This window comes from Armigeres subalbatus, chromosome 1 (assembly GCF_024139115.2).
Source record: "Armigeres subalbatus isolate Guangzhou_Male chromosome 1, GZ_Asu_2, whole genome shotgun sequence".
NCBI classification, from domain to species: Eukaryota; Metazoa; Arthropoda; class Insecta; order Diptera; family Culicidae; genus Armigeres; species Armigeres subalbatus.
This window is the reverse complement of record NC_085139.1, coordinates 297,022,951-297,047,645: the sequence shown is the minus strand read 5'-3', so window position 1 is coordinate 297,047,645 and position 24,695 is coordinate 297,022,951. Positions and strand designations below refer to the sequence as shown.

General features: G+C 44.8%; 2 protein-coding genes across 11 annotated transcripts in view; one reads left to right on the top strand and one right to left on the bottom strand.

The window, feature by feature from the left end:
* LOC134207769 (E3 ubiquitin-protein ligase Ubr3) overlaps window positions 1-24,695 on the top strand; it is a 187,153-nt gene that overhangs the window by 98,175 nt on the left and 64,283 nt on the right. For all 5 annotated transcript variants that reach the window (XM_062683643.1, XM_062683647.1, XM_062683646.1 and 2 more), the window contains 2 exons: window positions 10,872-11,107; window positions 11,177-11,332. In XM_062683643.1, the coding sequence (XP_062539627.1) occupies window positions 10,872-11,107; window positions 11,177-11,332 (392 nt within the window). The remainder of the gene's footprint in view (window positions 1-10,871; window positions 11,108-11,176; window positions 11,333-24,695) is intronic.
* Window positions 11,382-24,695, bottom strand: part of LOC134207771 (uncharacterized) — a 37,506-nt gene continuing 24,192 nt past the window's right edge. Inside the window, exons 1-6 of one of the 6 annotated variants that reach the window (XM_062683650.1) lie at window positions 23,102-23,425; window positions 14,573-15,312; window positions 14,324-14,465; window positions 12,385-12,970; window positions 11,945-12,325; window positions 11,382-11,878 (exon numbers count right to left, since the gene is read on the bottom strand). In XM_062683650.1, coding sequence (XP_062539634.1) covers window positions 11,551-11,878; window positions 11,945-12,325; window positions 12,385-12,970; window positions 14,324-14,465; window positions 14,573-15,124 — 1,989 coding nt within the window. In that variant the 5' untranslated portion in view covers window positions 15,125-15,312; window positions 23,102-23,425 and the 3' untranslated portion in view covers window positions 11,382-11,550. Of the gene's footprint in view, window positions 11,879-11,944; window positions 12,326-12,384; window positions 12,971-14,323; window positions 14,466-14,572; window positions 15,313-23,101; window positions 23,426-24,695 lie in introns of those variants that run through there. The other 5 variants (XM_062683652.1, XM_062683654.1, XM_062683651.1 and 2 more) reach the window with 5 other exon arrangements.

The window sequence follows — 24,695 nt, the reverse complement described above, 5'->3', positions numbered from 1 at the left end:
TTGTTCAACATTGCGCTAGAAGGTGTCATGCGGAGAGCCGGGTGTAACAGCCGGGGTACGATTTTTAACAGATCTAGTCAATTTATTTGTTTCGCGGATGACATGGGCATTGTCGGCCGAACATTTTCAAAGGTGGCAGAACTGTACACCCGCCTGAAACGGTGAATGCCTCAAAAGCAAAGTACATGCTTATGGGCGGAACCGAGCGCGACAAGGCCCGCCTGGGAAGCAGTATTACGATAGACGGGGATACCTTCGAGGTGGTCGAGGAATTCGTCTACCTCGGATCCTTGCTAATGGCTGCTAACAATGTCAGTCGTGAAATACGAAGGCGCATCATCTGTGGAAGTCGGGCCTACTAAGGGATCCAGAAGAAACTGCGGTCAAATAAGATTCGCCACCGCACCAAATGTGTCATGTACAAGACGCTTATAAGACCGGTTGTCCTCTACGGACATGAAATATGGACAATGCTCGAGGAGGACTTGCAAGCACTCGGAGTATTCGAGAGACGGGTGCTTAGGACCATCTTTGGAGGCGTTCAAGATAACGGTGTGTGGCGGCGAAGAATGAACCATGAGCTCGCCCAACTATTCGGTGAACCCAGTATCCAGAAGGTAGCTAAAGCCGGAAGGGTACGATGGGCAGGGCATGTTGCAAGAATGCCGGACAGCAACCCTGCAAAGATGGTGTTTGCTTCCGATCCGGCAGGTACGAGACGACGTGGAGCGCAGCGAGCGAGATGTGCAGACCAGGTGCATGTTTCAAATGTGTGAAATAGTTCATAAATAAAGTTCAATCAAAATATAATCTTCATTAGTTTGCCTACCTGTGCAATGAAGAGATTGAACGGCCGACCAGACGCCACTGCCCCTTTTAAATAAAAGTGACAAGCAGATTTTTTTTTCGCGGTTTATTGAACAATGAAAACTTGCATTCTGAGCTGATAAACCGCCAGGAAATCTTCTGCTTGTCACTTTTATTCAAAAGAGGGGAAGTTGACAAAGAATCCAAATCTTGCGACGTTCTTTTTACCAGATAGAACTTGAGTTAGTACTACTTCGCAATAACCCGCTTTAGGGCCAATACCCGGGCAAATGCAAGCATTTAAAGAAGGCAATGACCGCAGGCTTGGTCTTCTGCATTATGGCCAGGAATGACGACATGACTGAACGCTGAACAAGAATCATTATGCCAGGAAGTTGCATAACCTTGGCACTTGTTCCACCTGATCATGTAAGTAAGGCAACAGTAAGAGTGGTAATATCATTGGTGCAAGTGAAGGTAATGTGTTACTCCGGCTTCCACCTATACTGCACCTATATCGCCTTACAATGCCGGATTTTTTTTTCTTCCTAAGCAATGGAGGGGGAATCTGCTCAACAGACATCCTGGGTTGTCCAGGAAGTGCGGGGTTAGGGACCACCTCCAACAGCATACGAGGGAGGCAGGACTACATCCCCGACCCGCTAAACCATTTCCATTGCCCTGGGGCAGCAGGGACAGCAGGAACAGCATGATGTCCAAGGGCTTGACGACCCCTCCCCAGCTGTCTGCGAGTCAGGGAGAACTGCCTAGGGCGTGGTGGGATTTAGCAGTGGGCTCTGTTAAAATCCCTCCCAAAAAACCACAAGTGCCCGTAAGCGGACTCTATCAAAGCGACTGTGTGCCGCTTCAAAAGCACAAGCCCAGGGAGGGAGTGCCAATTGGCATGTGGAGTGTCCCTACTTCGGTAGGGTAGTGCGTGAGCTGCTTCGGCAGGGAGTGAGTGATCTGTTTGTGCTGAGGCAGGAGTGTCATAGCGTGTCGCCGCCGCTATGGTCACCTCGAAGCGCAGCAGAAGTCTGAGTATGGACTGCACATGCTAAGGTAAGAGTGTCGTAGCGTAGTATCGTTGATTAGTCCCCACATACCGCTATCGACACCTCGAGGCATGGCAGTGGAGTGTTAGAATAAGTTGTGGAGTGTACCTACTTCGGTAGGGTAGCGCGTGAGCTGCTTCGGCAGGGAGTGAGTGATCTGGTTGTGCTGAGGCAGGAGTGTAATAGCGTGTTGCCGCTATTGTCACCTCGAAGCGCAGCAGAAGTCTGAGTATGGACTGCACATGCTGAGGCAGGAGTCGAGGTATCCCATCGACACCTCGAGGCATTGCAGTGGAGTGTTAGAGTGAGCACCCGAAAAGGGTCACATGGAGCGAATGGTCTTTGGAGAAGCTGCTTCGGCGGCAGGGTAGCAGTGGGTTGTACCCACACACCTACAGTTGTGCACATGTGGTGCATGGGGAGTGTCCCTGCTTCGGCAGGGTAGCGTATGGTCTGCTTCGGCAGTGGTGTGATTGATCTGCTCGTGCTGAGGCAGAGTGTCGTAGCGCAATATCTGTAGGCCCAGGCAGTTACCGCTATTGACACCTCGAGGCATGGCAGCGGAGCGTCCGGAAGAGCATCCAAGTAAGACTCAAATGGAGTGAATGGGGTGCGAGCACCCAAGTCAGTCTCGCGTGGGACGAGTGCCTGTGTGAGCGATAATGAGTGAGTACGCTTAGTACTGCCGTAACGATGGTGGGAAACGATGGTGGAGCCCAAGGGAGTTTAGTCGGTATTACCGGTATGGTCGAGTCCGACACTCCAGTACACTTCCGTGTGGTAGTTTGGCAACTACAATGCACGTGTACTGGGTTAGTACACACTAATTGCATTCTCCCTTGTAAAAAAAAAAAAACCGTTTCCATTGCCGCCAAGCCCATAGTCCCTTCGGTACAACCAGAAAGTAATGCTTTAAAGGGGGGCCAATGCACAACGCACCCTCGAGGTTAGCTGCGTGTCCTTGCAGCACCGAACATCGTGACTCGCTTTTTTAGAAGAACACCATGGTATCGCACAAGCAGTCCTATTGCTTGTGCCCCGGTTCCAGGCACTTGAAGCAAACTTCGGGTTGCTCGTATATGCCCACAGGGCACACCGACCTTCCCACCTTGACGCTCCCTAACTTGACTACCTTGGAGGCGTCCGCTGCAGATAGCCGAACCAATGCTACCTGCGTCCCTGCCGGACCTTTCCGTAGCCGAACGGCTGCGGTGGGCGTCTCCACGTCACACTGTCGTCGCAGTGCCGTGACGAGCTCTTCGACTTCGGTGATCTCGTCCAGGTCTTTACCCCTTAGATTCACCTCCGTCGTGAGTGCCCTCACCTTTAACGTCTCGCCTAGGACTTCCTCCGCCAACTTCTTGTAGGCGGCGCCCTTTAGCGAGACGCTCCGCTTCAGCTCGAGGATCATCTCGCCCATCCGGGTACGTCTTATTCGACGTACGTCGGCGCCGAGTTCACCGAGCTTGACGTCACTCCTCATCGCCTTCAAGACGTCCGAGTACTTAGCCTCGTCCGCCGTGATGACTAGGGCATCGCCCCCATTCGCCTTCGCTACGGCCCTTGACGTCTTCGGTTTCCTCTTGTTCTTGACCAGGGTCCAGGAGGCGTCATTCCACTCTTTCCCTGGTCTGGGGCGGCTGAGAGCTCTCAGCCTGCCGTAACCCCATACCACCGTCTTTCCTGGGTGGACGGACCTTTCCAGGTCCTTCCTCCCCCGGTTTTGGAGGTACCTGGCCGGGGTTCAGCATCCCAGCTCCACTACCCTTATTCGGGGTAGTAACCCTCCGCGTTTTGGAGCGGCCCCCAGTGAGCTCATCCCCTGGAGACTGTCTCCCCCGTTTTTGTGTCTGCTCCGTTGCAGCAGTCAACCCCGACGTGCCCGCGAATACTTGACCACCGTCTTCGCTGGCTCGCCCTCGGTCGATTCGACCTTGCCCGAGTCCGCGAATCCTTTCGCGCCGGTCGAAACTTAGGTATGGTAAAATTCATGTTATATCTGAGTTCTGGTTAAATATTTAGTCAAATCGGTTCACGCGCAACCGAGACCAGAAGCTCAAAAAATGACAAATGGGCACTGTATGCATTTCAATTTGTTATTATTTAAAATTTTATTAATAATTATTAAAAATTGTATTTAAAAAATGTCTGAATTCTTAACGTTTTTTTAAACAATTTGTGCTGATAAAGATTAATAAACTTTGTGATTCAAATAATTCTTTGTCTAGTAATGAATTAGATCATTTTATTGCTTTTTGCCTTTCTCGTACAACAAAGTTGTACCAAAAGGCTATAATTTCACTCCAAAAGTGTGTATGTGTGTAGCCCATAAATATTTTATTTCTTAAACGCGTTTCATATAGAAGGGCCTGACAGATTCGAGTGCAACTGGCTTCATTCGACGGAGCAAATTTCCTAGTTGGACACTATTGTTTTTGTTTTTAATAAATCAAGCAGTTTGGATTTTATTTTTATTTTTAATCAACAAAAACACAAATGCACATTGAATCATTAATCATTTTAGCCGTGGCGCAACCCAGGGTAACCCTGGGTAAATACCATTAAGTGGTGATTCACGGAATAAGGTTTACCATGGTCATATTGGTAGCTTCTAGTTAACCCAATAGATACCTTCCTAAATATCCAACTTTGTGATACTATGAGGGTGTTGCCAAGTCGGTTGCCTCTTGCTAAGCTCCATCCTCTCCCTAGTTACGGTGAAGATGGGCACGGCCAGCAGTAGTAATGCTCATGCTTTTGTAATTTTTGTCTTTTCTTGATTTCTGATAGCATTCTAGATAAGCATTTCAAAAGAAAAACATGATATCACTAGTTTACAATCTACTACGAGTTACACAGTGACAATGCAAATGCAACTCAGCTCACTACCTAGTTAATACTTCATACAAAAGTCACTATTTGGTCACTTTTTCTGCATCTGAAGGTCACTATTTCAAGACAAAATTTTCAAAACGACTTATCTGCTTTTGTAAACAAAGATTCAAACGACGATTTGACGAATATGATAGCTCTCCCACGCAAACTAATACCATCAATGGGTAGCTGGATGTTTTCGCTACCTGTTGATGGTGTTGGTTTGCGAGGGAGAGCTATCAGATTCGTCAAATCGTCGTTTGAATCTTTGTTTACAAAAGCAGATAAGTCGTTTTGAAAATTTTGTCTTGATTTGGTCACTTTTTTCGTCATCGTTGGTCACTAAGTCACTATTTTAAACGGCATTTATCGCTACCAGCCCTGCAAGCTCCTCTTGAGGTCCTTACTGATATTATGCTTCGATGACGCAAAGTCGATTATGGCGTCCAGCTGTTCCGTCGCCACCTCGAAGGCCGAAAGCCCATCGCGTTTGTGGTTCATCGCCTCCATAAGCCATGGGCTGTCAATAACCTCTACCGGCGTTTTTTTTAGCCGAGATGACGGTTAAGTGACCAACGCTGGCGCTGCGCACTGAGCTGCCGACTATTGCCTCTGGCCTCCTAGGCGGAGACCTGAACAACCTACCTCTTTCGAAGGGGTTGTCGCCTACACTACTACCACTAATTGAAGAATTGACTTGGTTTTCCATTTTGGTCCCACGAGTTGCTCGGGAAAAGAGGTCCACCACACCAGAGCCCAGCATGACGCGGTAAGGGACAATTACTGTGGAGGGTGCCCAGGTACCCCACAGGCTCCGTTAGAGGCCTAGCTCATTATTTCACCCCCCTGGCCATGCATCCCCTCGGCACGGGTCGCTTAACGCCTTGGGACTAGGGGTTAGGGACGATGGTCCCCCTCACTCTAGTTGATGTCAGAAGGACAACAGTGCCCAGGCTGCACTACCAGCAAAGTACAAAACCCTTAGCTGGCGGTCGATTGTCATCGGAAGATCGTGGAAGCGTGATAATGGAACTTGTGAGGACCAGAGCTGTGTTGGTCGCTCCTACCCAGATGTCAACTCACCATTTCGCAGCCCACAATGCCGGACTAGAGTCAAGCTCAAAAGGGCCTTCTTTCCCCGCTAGTGTTTCCAAACCCGTTCCCTTGGCTGTGCTTTCGCTAGATAGTAGATAAGGGCATTCATGCGCGTCACTAATTAGAGACGAGGCATTTGGCTACCTTAAGAGATTCATGTTGCCATGATTACAAAAGCGTTGGTATGGGACGCCAATGCGAACGTATACCCAACATGCTCCGGAATTGTAACCGGATTCCCTTGCGTTCGTTCAATATTTATCTTCGGTAGGGTGCATCAGCAACGACGTGTTGTATTTGGTTAAATGCTTAATATATATCAGGTTTCCCATAGAGCTTAGGATTGGCTACCTCGTATTCAACTGCTGTTGACACGAAACTCTCCTCCACTTCAGTCATCCAAGATCTCATTCGAATATTTGCTACTACCACCAAGAACTGTGGTAGTGGCGGCTCCATGTCGGCTTTCGGCAGGCACTTCAACGCACATCGCCAAGCCCTCCTACTCGCTGACGTCTCAAAGGGCGCGACCGGTCGGGTACGTTAGCAGTAATGTACAGGCAAATGACTTAAGCGCCATCTATTTTAAGGGCTAACTGCTTCGGTCCTCCATCAGGGTTTCCCTGATTTCAACCTGATCAGGCATCAGGTTCACCATCTTTCGGGTCACATCCTGCGCACTCGCGGTATGTTGTGGCACGGTGCCGAGGCGGTGTATGCGCGAGCGCGCAACCAACCGGCCCAGCATGCCGGTTACAACACCCGGGGATGGAGGGATGTACAGAGAGCCGCGCCCGTAATCTCGCACAAGTTTGGTAAGTAATGTTTTCTGTGCCTTTGGTTGCGTTGCGTTGCGTTGTAACGGAGTATTTCGTAGATTGCATACTGATAGTTGTCATGTATATTCTTTACCTTTCTTACCCCAATTGCTTATGGATTTCCATTTGGGATTCAATGGAAATCCAATTGGGGGTCCAAAATGATAAAACATGAAAGCTATCATTGCCGGCCACGCCCATCTTCTCCGTTACTAGGAAAGGGAAGGAAATGATGATATGACATCTACTTAACGAGAGGCCAGCGACTCACCGACGCCCTCATAGATGTCAAGGAATTGGATGGTGGGTAGGGAATATAGTTTAGGAATATCATCATAAGCAAATGATAGAAAATTTGTGGAAATACGTTGGGAGTGACTTTGCTAAGAAATTTATGTCACTCCATTATCCTTGCCGATGATTTTCCTCGGATGGGGCGAAGGTATTAGCCTTGCCCTGGCTAATAGCCTAGGTTTAAGCGCCTTTGCTCGCTCTCTGAAACGAAAAAAGAGCAAAGAGAAATTAAATTCCCTTCCCCTGATATGCTAATGATTTTGATCAAAAAATAAAATTTAGTTATTAAAAAGTGCACAGTATCACTAAAATATGTTTCTCTATGGTAGGTTTTGCTTTCTTGAATGTTGCCTGTATAAAGCCATAAAACGTTGTAAAATCCTCCATGAGCAAACATTAGAAGAGATGAGCTATTCAAAAAAAATTCTCAATCGCGATCCGATTTTGCATAAAAAAATCGGTCATAGGGTGTTGAACCAATTGGTAGGAATATGATAAACGTGTTCGATGTAATGAAATATATAGTGTTTCTATTCCATCAAACTTGAATACTCACATTATCCCACCAACCGAAATCCTAATATATACCAAACTGAATAAAGGAACTAACTCACCGGATATTTCCGTTGACATTCAAGATCCTCCAGAAAAGACGGCAAAAGAAACAATCTTCTCATGTGCTCGGATGCTATAATATTACCTTGATCAAACCAGTATTGCACCGGAGACTTTCCCAAAAGCCGCAGCTGGTTGCAGCATAAATTTGGGTCCCATCGCTGTCAGGATCTTACTTCACGAATCGAACACATTTGTCATTTTTCAATGGGCACCAACAAGAAAAAAAAAGAATTTTCGGAAGTTTTCTAAAATGTCACTAGTGAAAAGAAAACACGACTTTCCACATACAGTAATGTTTTCTGTGCCTTTGGTGCTCAAGAAGACACGACCATTAGCTCGGGCGCAAAATAGACTTCTTGGTTCGTGTTTCAAGACGAGTTTCGGAGGTACCTCGATTCTTTCACTGGCGATCGATTGTCCACGGTAGCGGGGGGCCTGCAAGTCTATCTATTCATCTTTTTCTTGTTGTTACACAGGCCTTCGGAACCAGGGAAAGCACCAGGGGCCAACTGTCGGGCGATCTGCACGTTTTGGGAAACGCAAAAGCTGTTTCGTAATGGATCGCAATGTCCTTGGGAGAGACAAGTCACAATTCTTACATCCACATTGTGGCGTTCCAAGAATGCGAAGAATTCAAATTTCTTTCATGAACGGAGCATCCGTTCCAGTCCACTCTAGACATTGTAGACATACTTGGTTGGAAGCTCGAATAGAGCTAGAAGTTGTTGCTACTTTGTTTGGCAGTTGGCAAGACGGTCAGACATGTTTCTCACCAGGATCAGAAATTCTTACATTCAAAATAGATTGCTGTTGTTGATTTGGCCTCGTAGCAGATGGGATACTCGTCGAGGGAGCAGTCGTCGAACTACTATTAGGGCGGTCTTAGTGGGCACGTGGTGGTGATTCAGGTGGGTGGGCAGCGTTTCTTTCTGCGCTCGGCTCGCATTTGCGTCAATTTTCCAACATAGTTCTTGCGAGTTGGGCAGCCTCAAAAGTTTGCAGTCAATACGCTCCACATTCGCTTTCCTTGGAAGTTGGTATTCAGCTGAAAGATGTATTTCGCCCCACTTGACGCATAGTGGGCGAAGGTTACAATTCCACATATCATGTCCGAAACGCTGGCAACGCTGGCAACGATGACATTGCACAGCATCGGTAGGTCGACGCCCATAGAAGCGCCACTTCATGATGACGTTGAAGACAGATTTTACTGCTACTGGTAACACAGACAAACAGACGTAACTCTTAGTGAAAGTTTCAACAATCTCCACTGATTGCTTCCCGAGCAAAGCTTGAGAGCAAATCGATAACTAATTTTGTTGTTGCTAAATCGTCTAATTTTGATAACTCAGGATGATATCCTTTTGGTCGTTTAAACGGTTAAAAGATCAAAATGTACAGCAGAAACATCTTACTGTGACATCAAATCGAAAACTATTCCTGCTATCGATGAGAGCAAATCGAAAACTAATTTTGATATTGGTTCCGATAACAAAATAAGTACACAGTTTGATTTCAGATCATACTATTTAGAAATCAACAGCAAAATGAGATCAAAATATATAATCAGTCATGATGATTCATATTTGAAAACAAATTATGATTTCAATTTGATATCTATATCAAAATATGTTTTCTATATGCTCTCTTTATGTTTTCAGACTTTGCTCGGGAGGGAACACAGCCCGAGCAAAGTCTGAAAACATAATGAGAGCATGTAGAAAACATATTTTGATAGTGACAGCAAATTGAAATCATAATTTGTTTTCCAATATGAATCAGCATGATTGATTACATATTTTGATCTCATTTTGCTGTAGATATCTAAATTGTATGATCTGACATCAAACTGAGTACTTATTTTGTTATCGAAACCAATATCAAAATAAGTTTTCGATTTGCTCTCATCGATAGCAGGAATAGTTTTCGATTTGATGTCACAGTAAGATTTTTCTGCTATACATTTTGTTATTTTAACCGTTAAAACGACCAAAAAGATATAAAATTAAGTACCGTCAACTGGGGGGAAGATGATCATCGAGGTGAAGATGATCATTTGATGTTTCAGTCAAAAGTGCCAAATTTTTTTATGAAACGGTAGTCAACAATATTCTCCGTTCATGTAATGTTACCGCCAGGTAGAAATCCGAGTTTTTCGATTATAATCATGAAAATGTATTTTGTGGAAGAAAGAGAGAAATAGTCATAAATGACGCTATTTTCGTTTCAAATATTGACTTCGTTGACTTCTTTACGTAGTAAATTCAACATTCATACAAATAACCTAGTGTATTTTGACTACTAGGTCATAATAATTTTAGTACAGCTGTCTTGATCAACTTCACCCCAAACCAGATTACTCAAAAATGTGTGATAATTTAATTTATTTTAATAAATGCGAACGCATTTCAGAAAACTAAAGTTGTTGATTATTGCAACGTATAGCAGTACATGTTTTGAAAATATTTGTTTCGATTTAAAATGTAAACACACATTGTTATTGCATGTTTTGTCTTAAAAATGATCATCTTCCCCCCAGTTGACGGTAATCATATTCGGCGATTTCACAACATCAAAACAAGTTATCGAAATGCTCTCAAGCTTTGCTCGGGTACTGTGAAACTGGCAGGGGTCGCCGTGTTTACGTCAAATGATTTGGTTTTATTGACGTTGATAAATAAACCTGTCGAAGAGGAGCGTCGACAACGTCGAGGCAACGTCGTTGAGCTTACTCTGCATATCAGAGCGCCTTTGAGCGAGGAGTGCAACGTCATAGTCCAATTCGAAGTCATTTAGGTGCTCCATTTCAACATTTCGCACGATAGAAATGCGTATTGAATTCCTCTCGAAAGTTATGCACTGAGTTAAAGTTATTTGTTTCCATGTTGTATTGATTCTTCTCTTTTTTTGTTGTGCGTCTCATGGACAAGAACTGTTCTAACACACCCCCTTACGATGCACGCTCTTGTAAGTTTTCGACTGCTATAAGCTCCCACTTTACTTCCCATGGCTGTCGTAGTTCGAATATTAGGAGAACGGTTCGGCTTTGTTTTGCGATGAGATGAACATATGTTCAGTGAGATGGAAAACGGAAAAGTTCCCCTATATTAATCTACGCCTCTGTATCTAAAAATGGCTATTTAGGCAATTCGCCGAATTTGAACGGCTGAAATCCTCGACTGTTGTTGAACGCACGTGCATTCTTTATGGCTGTTTAACGAAAATGTTTGTGCGAAAATTTTAGACATTTGGCAATTTACCCTAGCACTACCGAAATCTGAATCTATTCTTTTTTTATCATTTTCCGCAGGCATGAACGTCAACATCCGCGAAACCGGTAGCCACGTCGAATTCGAACCAAGTTCCTACTACGCTGCCTTCAGCTGTGAGCTGGAAGCCAGCGCTTACCCGATGTGGTCGATTATCTCGCACCTCAAGGATCCCTCGCACGCCCCGCTGGCCAAGAAAATAATGCTGTTCTGCGTCAACTACCTGCAGGACTGGCTCGATGCCGTCAACTTCTACCAGCATCCCAAGTTTAACAAGGTGAGTGTTGACCTACCCGTTTTACGTTTCCGTCATCTGAGTAATTGAACTATTTCTCTGGCATTGCAGGAGGAGCTCTACCGGGCATCTTTTCACTATCCGCTGCATCGCTACCTGGCGGCATTTATTTGCCAGGGCGTGAAAAAGATGGGCATGTCGCTGAGCGATATCCTCCCATCGGCAGAGCTACTCCCGAAGTTGATGATGCACCCTCTGCGGGTTCAGGTAAGTGGTCGTTTCTTTCAAATATATACATTGAAATCGATCAATAGAATCATGTTGGGAGTAATTTATAAGCACAGCTTCTCATGTCTACTACTACAGCGTAACACTACAAGTAAAGATAAATTGAATGACAATTTTGATTCTAATTCGCCTCTCAAACTGGATTCATTGTATGCCTGAAGTCTATCGTTTTACACACATTCTAAAATTCTACCCGATCAAAGTTCCGTGGAGCGTCGTTTTTCCTCTTCGACCACCTGCTCCAACGGATGCTGCACATGCGGCCCAATGTCGTAGGTAAACACCTTCGGGGCCATGAATCCACCGAACTTGGACTGTCCCTTGTGGAACAGACCAACACCTCCGAGGGGGGTTTGCTTAATCGGGACCACGGGTTGAGCGTCGAAAAACGGCACCGTAGTTTGGGCGGCGTCCATGCCGCGGTCGCTCTCGCGGAACCGGATGAACTGGTTCGGCTGCGAATCCGGCACCGACTTACTCGGGCTCAGGATCGGGATGTGCGGTTTATCCAACTTCATTTCGGTTCTACAAAATGGGATAGAAAATAGGGTTTACTTGAGAGATTTTTTTTATTGTCAAATCAATACTAACCTCTTATCTTCACTGTGTTCTGTCTTATCGCTGCCGATCCAAATGCTCTTGTCTGGATCCACCAGCTTGCCGGTTCCGAAATCCATTTCGGTCATTCGGACTTCCAAATTCATGTGCGTACCCAACATACGGAAGCGGACTCCCGTGACCACGTACGACGGCTTCAGGATAATGTCGTCCAAGTCCATAGCACGATTATCGTAGTTCAACGTATTGTAGTCCACCTTGGTTCTGATATTTGGTGAAAGGATGTTGTACTCTTCCGGTTCAACCCATTGTAAGGTGCTGTTCTCGATCTGTCCTCCGGGAAGCAGCTTTCCTTGTTGAACAATCAGGAATATTATTCGATTTTTCTTAACAAAGCGCAGACCAGTGACGACTCTGAAATTTAAAACATTTTTGGTAAACTAAAATTGTTATGCTTTGATTATCTCGCTTACTTGTTGTTCATAACATCCGAAACCGATTGCCGCATGTTGATGTACCGATCGGACTTGGATCCAGCGTCGTCGCACACACAGAAGCAGTAGCTGCAGTGCCAGAAGAGCCAGCGCCACCAGGAGTCAACCTTGGTGGTTCCCCGGGTGCAGTGCTTCTGCTGACCGAACACCATGCCGTTCTCGTACTGGACGTATTCGTACCGCCGGTTGCTGCTGCTGGCTGCCGGACAGATCCACATATCCGAGTCAATGTACTCGCAGTTGTACATCTTGCCGGCGCACTTGGACTGCTTCGAGCAGTACAGATCCTTGTAGCACTGCTCCTGCCGGACGCCCCAATTGTAGTAGGCGCAGTTTTCCTTGCAGGTGTTCTCCGTGTTCATGTCCACCTCGTTCTCGATGTAGCCCTGGAGCAGCCGCGTCAGCTGGACGTACGTTTCGCCCTCCTTGTGCTTGCCGTAGGAGGGATCGCACCGCCAGTATTCGCGGTCCGCTTGGGTCATGACCCGCTGCAGTAGGTTCTGCGTCCGGTTGGTGCGCTCCTCGAAGCGGTTACGCATCAGTTTGGCCTCCGCGGTGAAATTTCCTGTCGGATGTTTTATAAATAGGAAGTTGTTAGTCAGATTTGGATTCGAAATGCCACAGAAAAACATCCTATTTAATTGTTTTAAGGAAACATTGCGATTGTTCCCGAAAAAAATCACTTTTTTATAACGAATGCTTATGACCATTTGAAATGTTTCGAAACAACTTTTGCATTCCTTTTTGAATCATTTGACTGTGTTTATAAAAGTATTTGAATTGCGTCTGACCACCAATAAAATGCTTCAGAATCTTTTATAATGCTGTCAAATCGTAAAACATCTTTGATTGACGCAATAATAATAAAATGTAAATAAATAAAATAAAATGTTTTAAACTGCATTTAAGATGCTTTAAAACAATTTGAATTCTTCTAGAAAAAGCTTCATAAAAGTATTTGAATAACGTTTGATAGCTTTTCAAAATGCCTGTGAACAACAAAGAATAGATTTTTTTTAAATCTATTTGCTGGTAAAAAGTTTTTGAAATGCTTCTGGACTTTAATGCTTAAAAGTCATTTAAAAAGGGGCTTTAAGTTCTTGAACTTTTGGAAAGTTACCGGAAATCGTTGACCATGTTTATAATAAATATGTGGGTTATAAACGGAATATTTGTGGTCATAACGAAGTTATTTGAAGTACCTTTGCACAACTAACCTTTTTAAATATTATACTGCTAGAAACTGATTAGATTCGACATTCTAAATACGATACTTAATGTCTATCGTAGAACCTACATACAACAGTAATGTCCCGCTATCTTCTGACGAAATCTGTTATTCTAAGTACTTGTTCTAGTCATGAACCCCGCGCAACTAACAAACAACATTCCATAGAGGTGTAGCGATTTCCGTGTCTCCCTTTTCCGTCTATCTAGCACTGTATAACACCGTTGGACGGATTCAATGAACTCTCGCTCTCTTTCTCTCTATTCCTTTCCATTCATCGGACACCGAAGAAAGGTCATCCAACGATAAATGCAAAGAATTTCAAAAATGGAATACAGCAAAAGCACGTGCTTCTGTGTTCTACCTCCTCTCACTAGCCGTCGTTAATCCGCTTACGATTGTAGCTCGCTACCTCCGCTTCTCATCTACGATCGCATCGGACTTTGAGATCGATTCAAAGTTCTTTGTTCCGGTACATAGCTTCGACGACGACAGCAATAACATCATCAACAGTGCAGTGAATCAACGAATCGAGATCGAGCTACGGTCAAGCGTGTTGCTTTTGTGAGGGCTCGTTTGTACGCGATCGTTACTCACATCGGGCTATAATTTACGTACCGGTCGTTGCTTGTGATTTGTTGCTGTCATGCTTAAAACTGCATTATGATTGAAACCGAGATAAATGCTTACCTTTCCCATACGTTTTCAACAGCATCCACGAGAACTGCATCATGGAATATCCCTTCAATTCGGTGATCGAGATCGCATTGTATAGTTGGTAGAGAACCTGTTGTGCTGACAATCCAAAACTGCAGATCGTCGATTTGGCTTCCTGTTTTGAATGAAAGTGGCACATAAATTAGACGGTTATCAAAAACGGCACGCACACATTCAACGAATCAATGGCAATAAAGTGACACAGCGAATCTTATACGTTACCAGTTGCGCCTTGTAGTACATCCCCTGGCGGATCATGATTCGATCGATCTCGTCCAGCGTTGAGTTCACCGGGAAGTGGGGATCGCTCAGCACCGTATCCGTGATATCCATGATGGCCAACTCGAGATCTGCGTCATCCCCAGGACGATGGTCCTTGTTCCGCATAAATTGTCGGATCGCATCGAACAGCTTGTGCACGTTGATCAGATCCTGCTCCAGCAGTTGCCACTCGTAGAACCTCTTCAGTATAAAGTAATCATCCTCGTTATAGGTACTATCCGACCCGAGATCATTATTCGCAAATCCGGAATAGATGTCGAGCAGCTCCTTCAGAATAATGTTCCGCTGCAGCCGTCGATCTTCCTCCTTCTGGTTGTCGACCTTGTCGATCTGATTCACGATCGTCCAGGCTCGCTTCTCCATCTCAAGGTACCGATGCCGAAGAGTGTCGACATCTGTCGATCCCTTTAGCTTCCGGGCGGCGTCCGATGTCCCGCTCAGCAGGACGATCGCGATCACCGCCACGATCACTTTTGACAATAAACACTTCATCGCGTTTCGTTAGTTCATTTCGCGTCCATCCGCACACAACGATCGATTCCAACTGGATACTGCGCGCTCGTTCTTCTCGGTTGCCTGGCTCCTACCTACTACGATGGTGTCAAAACACAAATCAACACACTGACACGGCAGTTGCCGGCAGTGACGAAAGACGAAACCCACCGACTGTTGAAGCAAGGCTGTTGAATAATGCCAACAATAAATAACACATGGATAGCGCTCTCATACTGTGATCAGACCATGGGCTTGTAACATATTATTGAGTTATCTTGATGGCATTTCTCTTGTCGATAATTTGAACAACATGTTATTCACTCCGCCGTCCGAACGTAGTATTAACTCCATGTAATATACGATAACGAGAGCTCGAGTGGAATCATATGTTGATGGAGGTAGATAGAATGATTGTGCCGCATAGAGTGGGAACTCCACACGCTCGACGTTCGAATTGAATGCGATTTGCGGCCTGAGAAAATAAAAACGACGATCGAAAAACGACAATCATTCTTCATTCTTCTTCTTTCGCGAAGTCAACTTCGATTAAGAGCCCCGAACAGTGGTGTACTACAAAATGGGTACTTTTTGAGTCAATTTGTCATTCGTTTCCCTGGATTGAAAATTGAATTCCATTCCTCTAGATTCATTGAAAAATGGAATCTTTGATTCCCAATCACTCAATCGTGAACTGAGCTTTTTGAAACCTGAGACGCATCTTCACACGGGACACCATGAACTAATCCAAACATTGCATCGATGTCGTTCTTTTTCCTAGAAATACGTCAAACACGAACTCGATCGCGCGGCAATCGTCGAATAATGTTTGCTTCATGTGTAGATATTTACCATTTCAAGAATTCAGCGGACGTATACAAACAATAAACATTGCCTCCCGCGATAGGGGCGTGTATGTCGTTTTTCGTCGTTACGGTTCCGATCCGAGTCAATGCGGATTATTTGCTCAACTGCACAACGACGGATCGTGATAAAATCCAAACTATTGAAAAATGCGCCAATTTTATCGATGCCGGTTATTTGATCAAGCTATTTATATTAACCGTTGAGATTCATTCTTTGTGGATTTGAACGCGGTTACTTGATGAATGCCATGATTAAGGAATTCTCGTTATTATACATTTATTCTAGGTAATACGTATATATCTACGTTTTATTAAATACTTGAATTAGATTTGAACTTATGAATGATTCATTCAAAAACATCAATGAAAAATGAGAAGACTTTTTACAAGTTTCTGGCAAGATTTTCCACAGGTCTCTCTGGGAGACTTTCCACAGGTCTCTCTGGGAGACTTTCCACAAGTTTCTCTGGGAGACTTTCTACAGGTCTCTCTGGGAGACTTTCCACAGGTCTCTCTGGGAGACTTTCCACAAGTTTCTAGGAGACTCCACAAGTCTCTAGGAGACTTTCCAAAAGTCTCTGGGAGACTTTCCACAAGTCTCTGGGAGACTTTCCACAAGTCTCTGGGAGACTTTCCACAAGTCTCTGGGAGACTTTCCACAAGTCTCTGGGAGTCTTTCCACAAGTCTCTGGGAGTCTTTCCACAAGTCTCTGGGAGACTTTCCACAAGTCTCTGGGAGTCTTTCCACAAGTCTCTGGGAGACTTTCCACAAGTCTCTGGGAGACTTTCCACAAGTCTCTGGGAGACTTTCCGCAAGTCTCTGGGAGACTTTCCACAAGTCTCTAGGAGACTTTCCACAAGTCTCTGGGAGACTTTCCACAAGTCTCTGGGAGACTTTCCACAAGTCTCTGGGAGACTTTCCACAAGTCTCTGGGAGACTTTCCACAAGTCTCTGGGAGACTTTCCACAAGTCTCTGGGAGACTTTCCACAAGTCTCTGGGAGACTTTCCACAAGTCTCTGGGAGACTTTCCACAAGTCTCTGGGAGACTTTCCACAAGTCTCTGGGAGACTTTCCACAAGTCTCTGGGAGACTTTCCACAAGTCTCTGGGAGACTTTCCACAAGTCTCTGGGAGACTTTCCACAAGTCTCTGGGAGACTTTCCACAAGTCTCTGGGAGACTTTCCACAAGTCTCTGGGAGACTTTCCACAAGTCTCTGGGAGACTTTCCACAAGTCTCTGGGAGACTTTCCACAAGTCTCTGGGAGACTTTCCACAAGTCTCTGGGAGACTTTCCACAAGTCTCTGGGAGACTTTCCACAAGTCTCTGGGAGACTTTCCACAAGTCTCTGGGAGACTTTCCACAAGTCTCTGGGAGACTTTCCACAAGTCTCTGGGAGACTTTCCACAAGTCTCTGGGAGACTTTCCACAAGTCTCTGGGAGACTTTCCACAATTCTCTGGGAGACTTTCCACAATTCTCTGGGAGACTTTCCACAAGTCTCTGGGAGACTTTCCACAAGTCTCTGGGAGACTTTCCACAAGTCTCTGGGAGACTTTCCACAAGTCTCTGGGAGACTTTCCACAAGTCTCTGGGAGACTTTCCACAAGTCTCTGGGAGACTTTCCACAAGTCTCTGGGAGACTTTCCACAAGTCTCTGGGAGACTTTCCACAAGTCTCTGGGAGACTTTCCACAAGTCTCTGGGAGACTTTCCACAAGTCTCTGGGAGACTTTCCACAAGTCTCTGGGAGACTTTCCACAAGTCTCTGGGAGACTTTCCACAAGTCTCTGGGAGACTTTCCACAAGTCTCTCAGATACTTTCCACAAGTCTCTCAGATACTTTCCACAAGTCTCTCAGATACTTTCCACAAGTCTCTCAGATACTTTCCACAAGTCTCTCAGAGACTTTCCACAAGTCTCTGGGCCAGAAGTCTCTGGGAGACTTTCCAGAAGTCTCTGGGAGACTTTCCAGAAGTCTCTGGGAGACTTTCCAGAAGTCTCTGGGAGACTTTCCAGAAGTCTCTGGGAGACTTTCCAGAAGTCTCTGGGAGACTTTCCAGAAGTCTCTGGGAGACTTTCCAGAAGTCTCTGGGAGACTTTTCACAAGTCTCTGGGAGACTTTCCACAAGTCTCTGGGAGACTTTCCACAAGTCTCTGGGAGACTTTCCACAAGTCTCTGGGAGACTTTCCACAAGTCTCTGGGAGACTTTCCACAAGTCTCTGGGATACTTTCCACAAGTCTCTGGGAGACTTTCCACAAGTCTCTGGGAGACTTTCCACAAGTCTCTGGGAGACTTTCCACAAGTCTCTGGGAGACTTTCCACAAGTCTCTGGGAGACTTTCCACAAGTCTCTGGGAGACTTTCCACAAGTCTCTGGGAGACTTTCCACAAGTCTCTGGGAGACTTTCCACAAGTCTCTGGGAGACTTTCCACAAGTCTCTGGGAGACTTTCCACAAGTCTCTGGGAGACTTTCCACAAGTCTCTGGGAGACTTTCCACAAGTCTCTGGGAGACTTTCCACAAGTCTCTGGGAGACTTCACAAGTCTCTGGGAGACTTTCCACAAGTCTCTGGGAGACTTTCCACAAGTCTCTGGGAGACTTTCCACAAGTTTCTGGGAGACTTTCCACAAGTCTCTGGGAGACTTTCCACAAGTCTCTGGGAGACTTTCCACAAGTCTCTGGGAGACTTTCCACAAGTCTCTGGGAGACTTTCCACAAGTCTCTGGGAGACTTTCCACAAGTCTCTGGGAGACTTTCCACAAGTCTCTGGGAGACTTTCCACAAGTCTCTGGGAGGCTTTCCACAAGTCTCTGGGAGACTTTCCACAAGTCTCTGGGAGACTTTCCACAAGTCTCTGGGAGACTTTCCACAAGTATCTGGGAGACTTTCCACAAGTTTCTGGGAGACTTTCCACAAGTCTCTGGGAGACTTTCCACAAGTCTCTGGGAGACTTTCCACAAGTCTCTGGGAGACTTTCCACAAGTCTCTGGGAGACTTTCCACAAGTCTCTGGGAGACTTTCCACAAGTCTCTGGGAGACTTTCCACAAGTTTCTGGGAGACTTTCCACAAGTCTCTGGGAGACTTTCCACAAGTCTCTGGGAGACTTTCCACAAGTCTCTGGGAGACTTTCCACAAGTCTCTGGGAGACTTTCCACAAGTCTCTGGGAGACTTTCCACAAGTCTCTGGGAGGCTTTCCACAAGTCTCTGGGAGACTTTCCACAAGTCTCTGGGAGACTTTCCACAAGTCTCTGGGAGACTTTCCACAAGTCTCTGGGAGACTTTCCACAAGTCTCTGGGAGACTTTCCACAAGTCTCTGGGAGACTTTCCACAAATCTCTGGGAGACTTTCCACAAGTCTCTGAGAGACTTTCCACAAGTCTCTGGGAGACTTTCCACAAGTCTTTGAGATATTTTCCACAAGTCTCTGGGAGGCTTTCCACAAGTCTCTGAGAGACTTTCCACAAGTCTCTGAGAGACTTTTCATAAATCCATGGAAAACTTTCCACAAGTCAAGTCTTTCCACAGACTTTCCACAAGTCTCTGGGAGACTTTCCACAAGTCTCTGGGAGACTTTCCACAAGTCTCTGGGAGACTTTCCAAGGGTCTCTAGAGCCTTTCCACAAGCCTTTGGGAGACTTTTCACAAGTCTATGGGAGATTCCACACAAGTCTCTGGGAGATTTCACACAAGTTTCTGGGAGACTTTTCACAAGTTTCTGGGAGACTTCAGAAATTGTGTGAAAAAAGTCTCTGGGAGACTTTTCACAAGTCTCTGGGAGACTTTTCACAAGTCTCTGGTTCACAAGTCTCTGGGAGACTTTTCACAAGTCTCTGGGAGACTTTTCACAAGTCTCTGGGAGACTTTTCACAAGTCTCTGGGAGACTTTTCACAAGTCTCTGGGAGACTTTTCACAAGTCTCTGGGAGACTTTTCACAAGTCTCTGGGAGACTTTTTACAAGTCTCTGGGAGACTTTTCACAAGTCTCTGGGAGACTTTTTACAAGTCTCTGGGAGACTTTTCACAAGTCTCTGGGAGACTTTTCACAAGTCTCTGGGAGACTTTCCACAAGTCTCTGGGAGACTTTTCACAAGTCTCTTGGAGACTTTTCACAAGTCTCTGGGAGACTTTTCACAAGTCTCTGGGAGACTTTTCACAAGTCTCTGGGAGACTTTTCACAAGTCTCTGGGAGACTTTTCACAAGTCTCTGGGAGACTTTTCACAAGTCTCTGGGAGACTTTCCACAAGTCTCTGGGAGACTTTTCACAAGTCTCTGGGAGACTTTCCACAAGTCTCTGGGAGACTTTCCACAAGTCTCTGGGAGACTTTTCACAAGTCTCTGGGAGACTTTCTACAAGTCTCTGGGAGACTTTCCACAAGTCTCTTGGATACTTTCTAAAAGTCTCTGGGAGACTCCACATGTCTCTGGCAGACTTTCCACAAGTTACTGGAAGACTTTCCACAAGTCACTGTTAGAATTTCCGCAAGTCTCTGGGAGACTTCCCACAAGTCTCTAGGGAACTTCCCACAAGTCTCTGGGAGACTTTTCACAAGTGTCTGGGAGACTTTCTACAAGTCTCTGGGAGACTTTTCACAATACGTTAGGAGAATTTCCACAATGCTCTGGCTTTTCACATGTCTCTGGGAGACTTTTCACAAGTCTCTGGGAGACTTTCCACAGTACTCTGGAAGACTTTCCACAAATCTCTGGGAAACTTTTCACAAGACTTTAAGAGACTTTCCGCAAGTCTCTGGGAAGCTTTTCCCAAGACTTTAGGAGACTTTCCCCATATGTTGTTTTCCACATGTTTCTGGGAGACTTTCAACAAGTCTCTGGAAGACTTTCCAAACGTTACTAGGAGATTTTTGAACACTTTCTGTGAATTTTGCCAAATTTTGTAACCCTTTTTTGCATCAATTTCATAATACAATATTTTATGGATCATCTCACTCCTCGAAACTCCCTATCCACCCTAAAAACGTGTCGTTCTTTGTAAATGGTCCCTTCTGGACCATCCTCAGGGACTCCAAGGACTCTAAAAAATATCCACTTCAAATAGATTTTAAGACTGAGAAACGAGCTCCTTATTTTTTGTCTGAATCTTGCGTTACTTCCGTGGACGTCTCATCTCTATACTGAAAAACATTTTCCATATTTTATGGACGTCTCATCATGTTTCGGAAGAATACATATGTCCGACGCATTCTAATGGGTGTTGCAACTTGCCAGAGATGAAGTATTTCGACACACTTTTAAGTGTCCCACTTCGCTCAAAAAACTATTTCTGGTCGGCTCAGTGACTTGCAAAGTAAAAAAAATCAGGAAAATTAGAGTACTGTGAAGCTTTATTCCGCTGTAAAATGGTCATGATACTGCTGCGGAAGCTTAAGTTCACACAGGAAAACATTTTCAACGAGCGTTCTGTCTCATTACCCCTGATATTGTGATTCCGACGCTTACTAACGGGTGTCTCATTTGGCGAAATTCTGCTACTCTACTACAGGGTATGGAAAAGAAGCCTTATTTGCATTACATCCCATTGCATTAGTAATGAGGCTAACACGATGAAACTCTTATGCCCAGAAAATATCCAACCCGAAAAGTTCCTAGACCGGACCGGCAATCGAACCCAGCCACCTTCAGTATGGTCTTGCTTTGTAGCTGCGCATCAATCCGCACGGCTAAGGAAGGCGAACACAAAATTAGAAAGCAAGTTACTGCTAAATCAAACATATCGTCACAAAACCACGGTATGTTTCGTTTTCTGCGTGCATGAAATTTAAATCTTGTTGAAGTATCATAAGGTGGAAATTGTTATTCTTTTTCGAATTCAATTGTGAGTAATTTTTTTAAGTTTTTACTCGTTAGTGATTCTGTTCTGAGAATTTTATGTTTTATCCAAAACATTTCAATAACAGTTCTAGGCGTCATTAAAAAAATCTTTGCTCGATGCTACATAGGTGTAATTCGATTTTTAATGAAAGGTTAATAAAATGCTTTGGCGAATCAACCTTAATCAAGGTCAGTCCATCCTGATATGTACAATATGTATTCGTGACATTCGTGGCATCCATGTCATAAATTTATTAAAATTGATGAAAAAAAAGAATGATGCTTTTTTTGCCATGATTCACCGTTTTTACAGTACCGAGTCAGGAATAACAATGTGTAAACAGCAGCGCTCCGAGTTCCGCTTGCCGACTCTTGACACGGGCTGCCACTTAGTAGCCAATTCACTCCTATTTAGCTGTTTGCCGGCAAAGCTTCTGCGTTTTTTAAATCCGCCTCTCATTCCGCTCCGTTGTTTGTCACCCAATGTTTAACAAGCTTGCAAACGTGCTAAAACTGCGATGTCGCAGCCCCTCTATACTGACTGATGCCCACTTTCACACATGATATTATTATTGTTCAGGCTGGTGACATCAGCAGAAACCGTAGCTCCCGTCAAACTTGGACATCCCTGCGTAGTCGCACAGACCAAAGCGTCCGATAGACCGTTCATTCCTACTTTCCTACTGGGCATTGACCAGGTGCGTCTTTGATTTGAACCCCTGTCACCGGCTGTTAGGGGTGAATGAAACACTTCACCCTCTCTCCCCGGTTGGTACCCCTCCGACGCACAGAACCAGATGTTTCTGGCTACTTTGCGCGCAGGTCATGCTGTGTGCACGGGGGCCTCCTCTTTGTATCGACGACGACGTTGATGAGGACGGTTACAGCATACTCTTTGTTTACAATTCCATTCAATCAGACAGACGTCATGATCCCCCGCCTCACACCCCAACGAGAATATTTTCTTTGCATCACATACACAGTCAACTCCTCCTACTTTGCGATTCGATCGCAATCGAAACAGAAACGTTCCTTTGTTTTTGTTGTGGTTGTCGATTCTTACGTGACCTTGATGGGGACCACTATCACTTCGCGTTATTAGACTGGATTGAGCACAGAATGATTACATATTTATAGGATGATTTATTTATGGCCTGTGGAACAAACAGAATTACGATGTTCCGTACCCTAGATTCATAAATCTGGGCACCAATCGTTTTTTTATTCGGGTTTCCAACGAATTCGCAGATTCTTTGCAAGCTAGATGGAAACTCACTTTCTCGATGTTTTGGCGTAAATTACTTTCGCGAACCTCCCTGGTATTGTCCTATTGTTTCACCGGAGATAATCGTTTCAAATCTCACGATTGTAACCCCCGATGACTGGGGGGTCTGTTTGAAATTCGCACAAATTGCACTGCAAGCAAAATCGATGCCAAATGCGATGCAATGAAGTAGGCTACGGGGCAGTTTCCTCAACCACTATTCGAAGCTGAGAGAACGGCGGCACACGCACACACGACGGTTCTTTCACGGTTCGCAGCACAGCGAGCAAAACACGTTTGACCGGACCGGGTTGCACTCGCGGAATGAAATGATGATGATGGAATAAACGCTGCTCGGTTCCAGGGTACTTTGCTTTGAATGAATTATTCATGCTCTCTCGCATACGCTTTCGATGCCTTTGTGTTTTCACTCTCCGTTTCAGTCACACCGGTCGTGGTCGTTTTTGCGGCATCATTCGTTGTCCTGTCTGACCAATGACCACCAATATTATTTGTTTGAACTCCGACAGGATTAGCGATGCGAATGAACGAAATTCATTCAGACTCGTTTCATGGTTGATGAATGAAAATGTCGATCTCTCGTTTGAGAGAATTCTTTGAAGGTGTTTTGCTTCAATCGTCTCCAGTCAGCCAATCGATTAACACCCGATGCGACATCTGGACATCAACTCTGAAAATAATTTCCTTAACGTAATTGGCTGCTAAAACATACTATTTATGTACTAAGCCAAGCGTAGGGGAAGTAGGGGTAGCACGCCCATAGGGGTTAAAACGCGCCACCCCTGAATAAGGTTAAATATCCCCATTTTGATTATTTTCAATAGTCAATACGATAAAGCAATGAAAAATATTCATTCTTCATGCCTGCCGTATCCTAACGGAACTATCAATTCTATACTTTCGCCTCTAATGCTATCATGAACATGTACGTCCAAGTTTGGAAGATGATATTAGCATTTCCATATCATTGTAAATCGTTTAACTTCACGTAGAAGTAACACACACGAAATCATTAATTTATTGCCATTGGATACATATATTTCATGATTTTTCTCTAGTTATACATGAAAAACTCGAAAAAACGATTTTTGCGTGTTTTGATGCAATTCTAGCTCGGTGGAATTTAGTCTTTCTGTCGCTGTTATACATTGATAAATTAATAATTGAGCCATGAGCCATGCTGCTTACTCGTGTTCTTTATGTTCCACACGAAATCGTCGTCAAAAATGGTTTTAAAACGATTTTATGGGCCTTCAAACTTCTGAGGTCGGTGTGGGTATTACGCCCATGCTCATTTCGTATGACCGAAACAGCTGAAACATTCGGTTAATTGCCTTAATGTAGGCAATTAAAATGAAAATCAGTACGATAAGCACATGCGCGTTTTAACCCATCCACTGGCGCATCTCACCCTGCATGGTTTCAAAATCATGTTTTTTCGGGTGCTTTTTAAAAATCAAATTTCTGTGCAATAAAATGGACAATAAGGTACCAGTCAAAACGATTAATGCAAGAGATGGCGTTTTTTCAATGGTAGTAAAATTGAAATTTCATCACTATTAGACTACTAATCAGTGCAAACTAA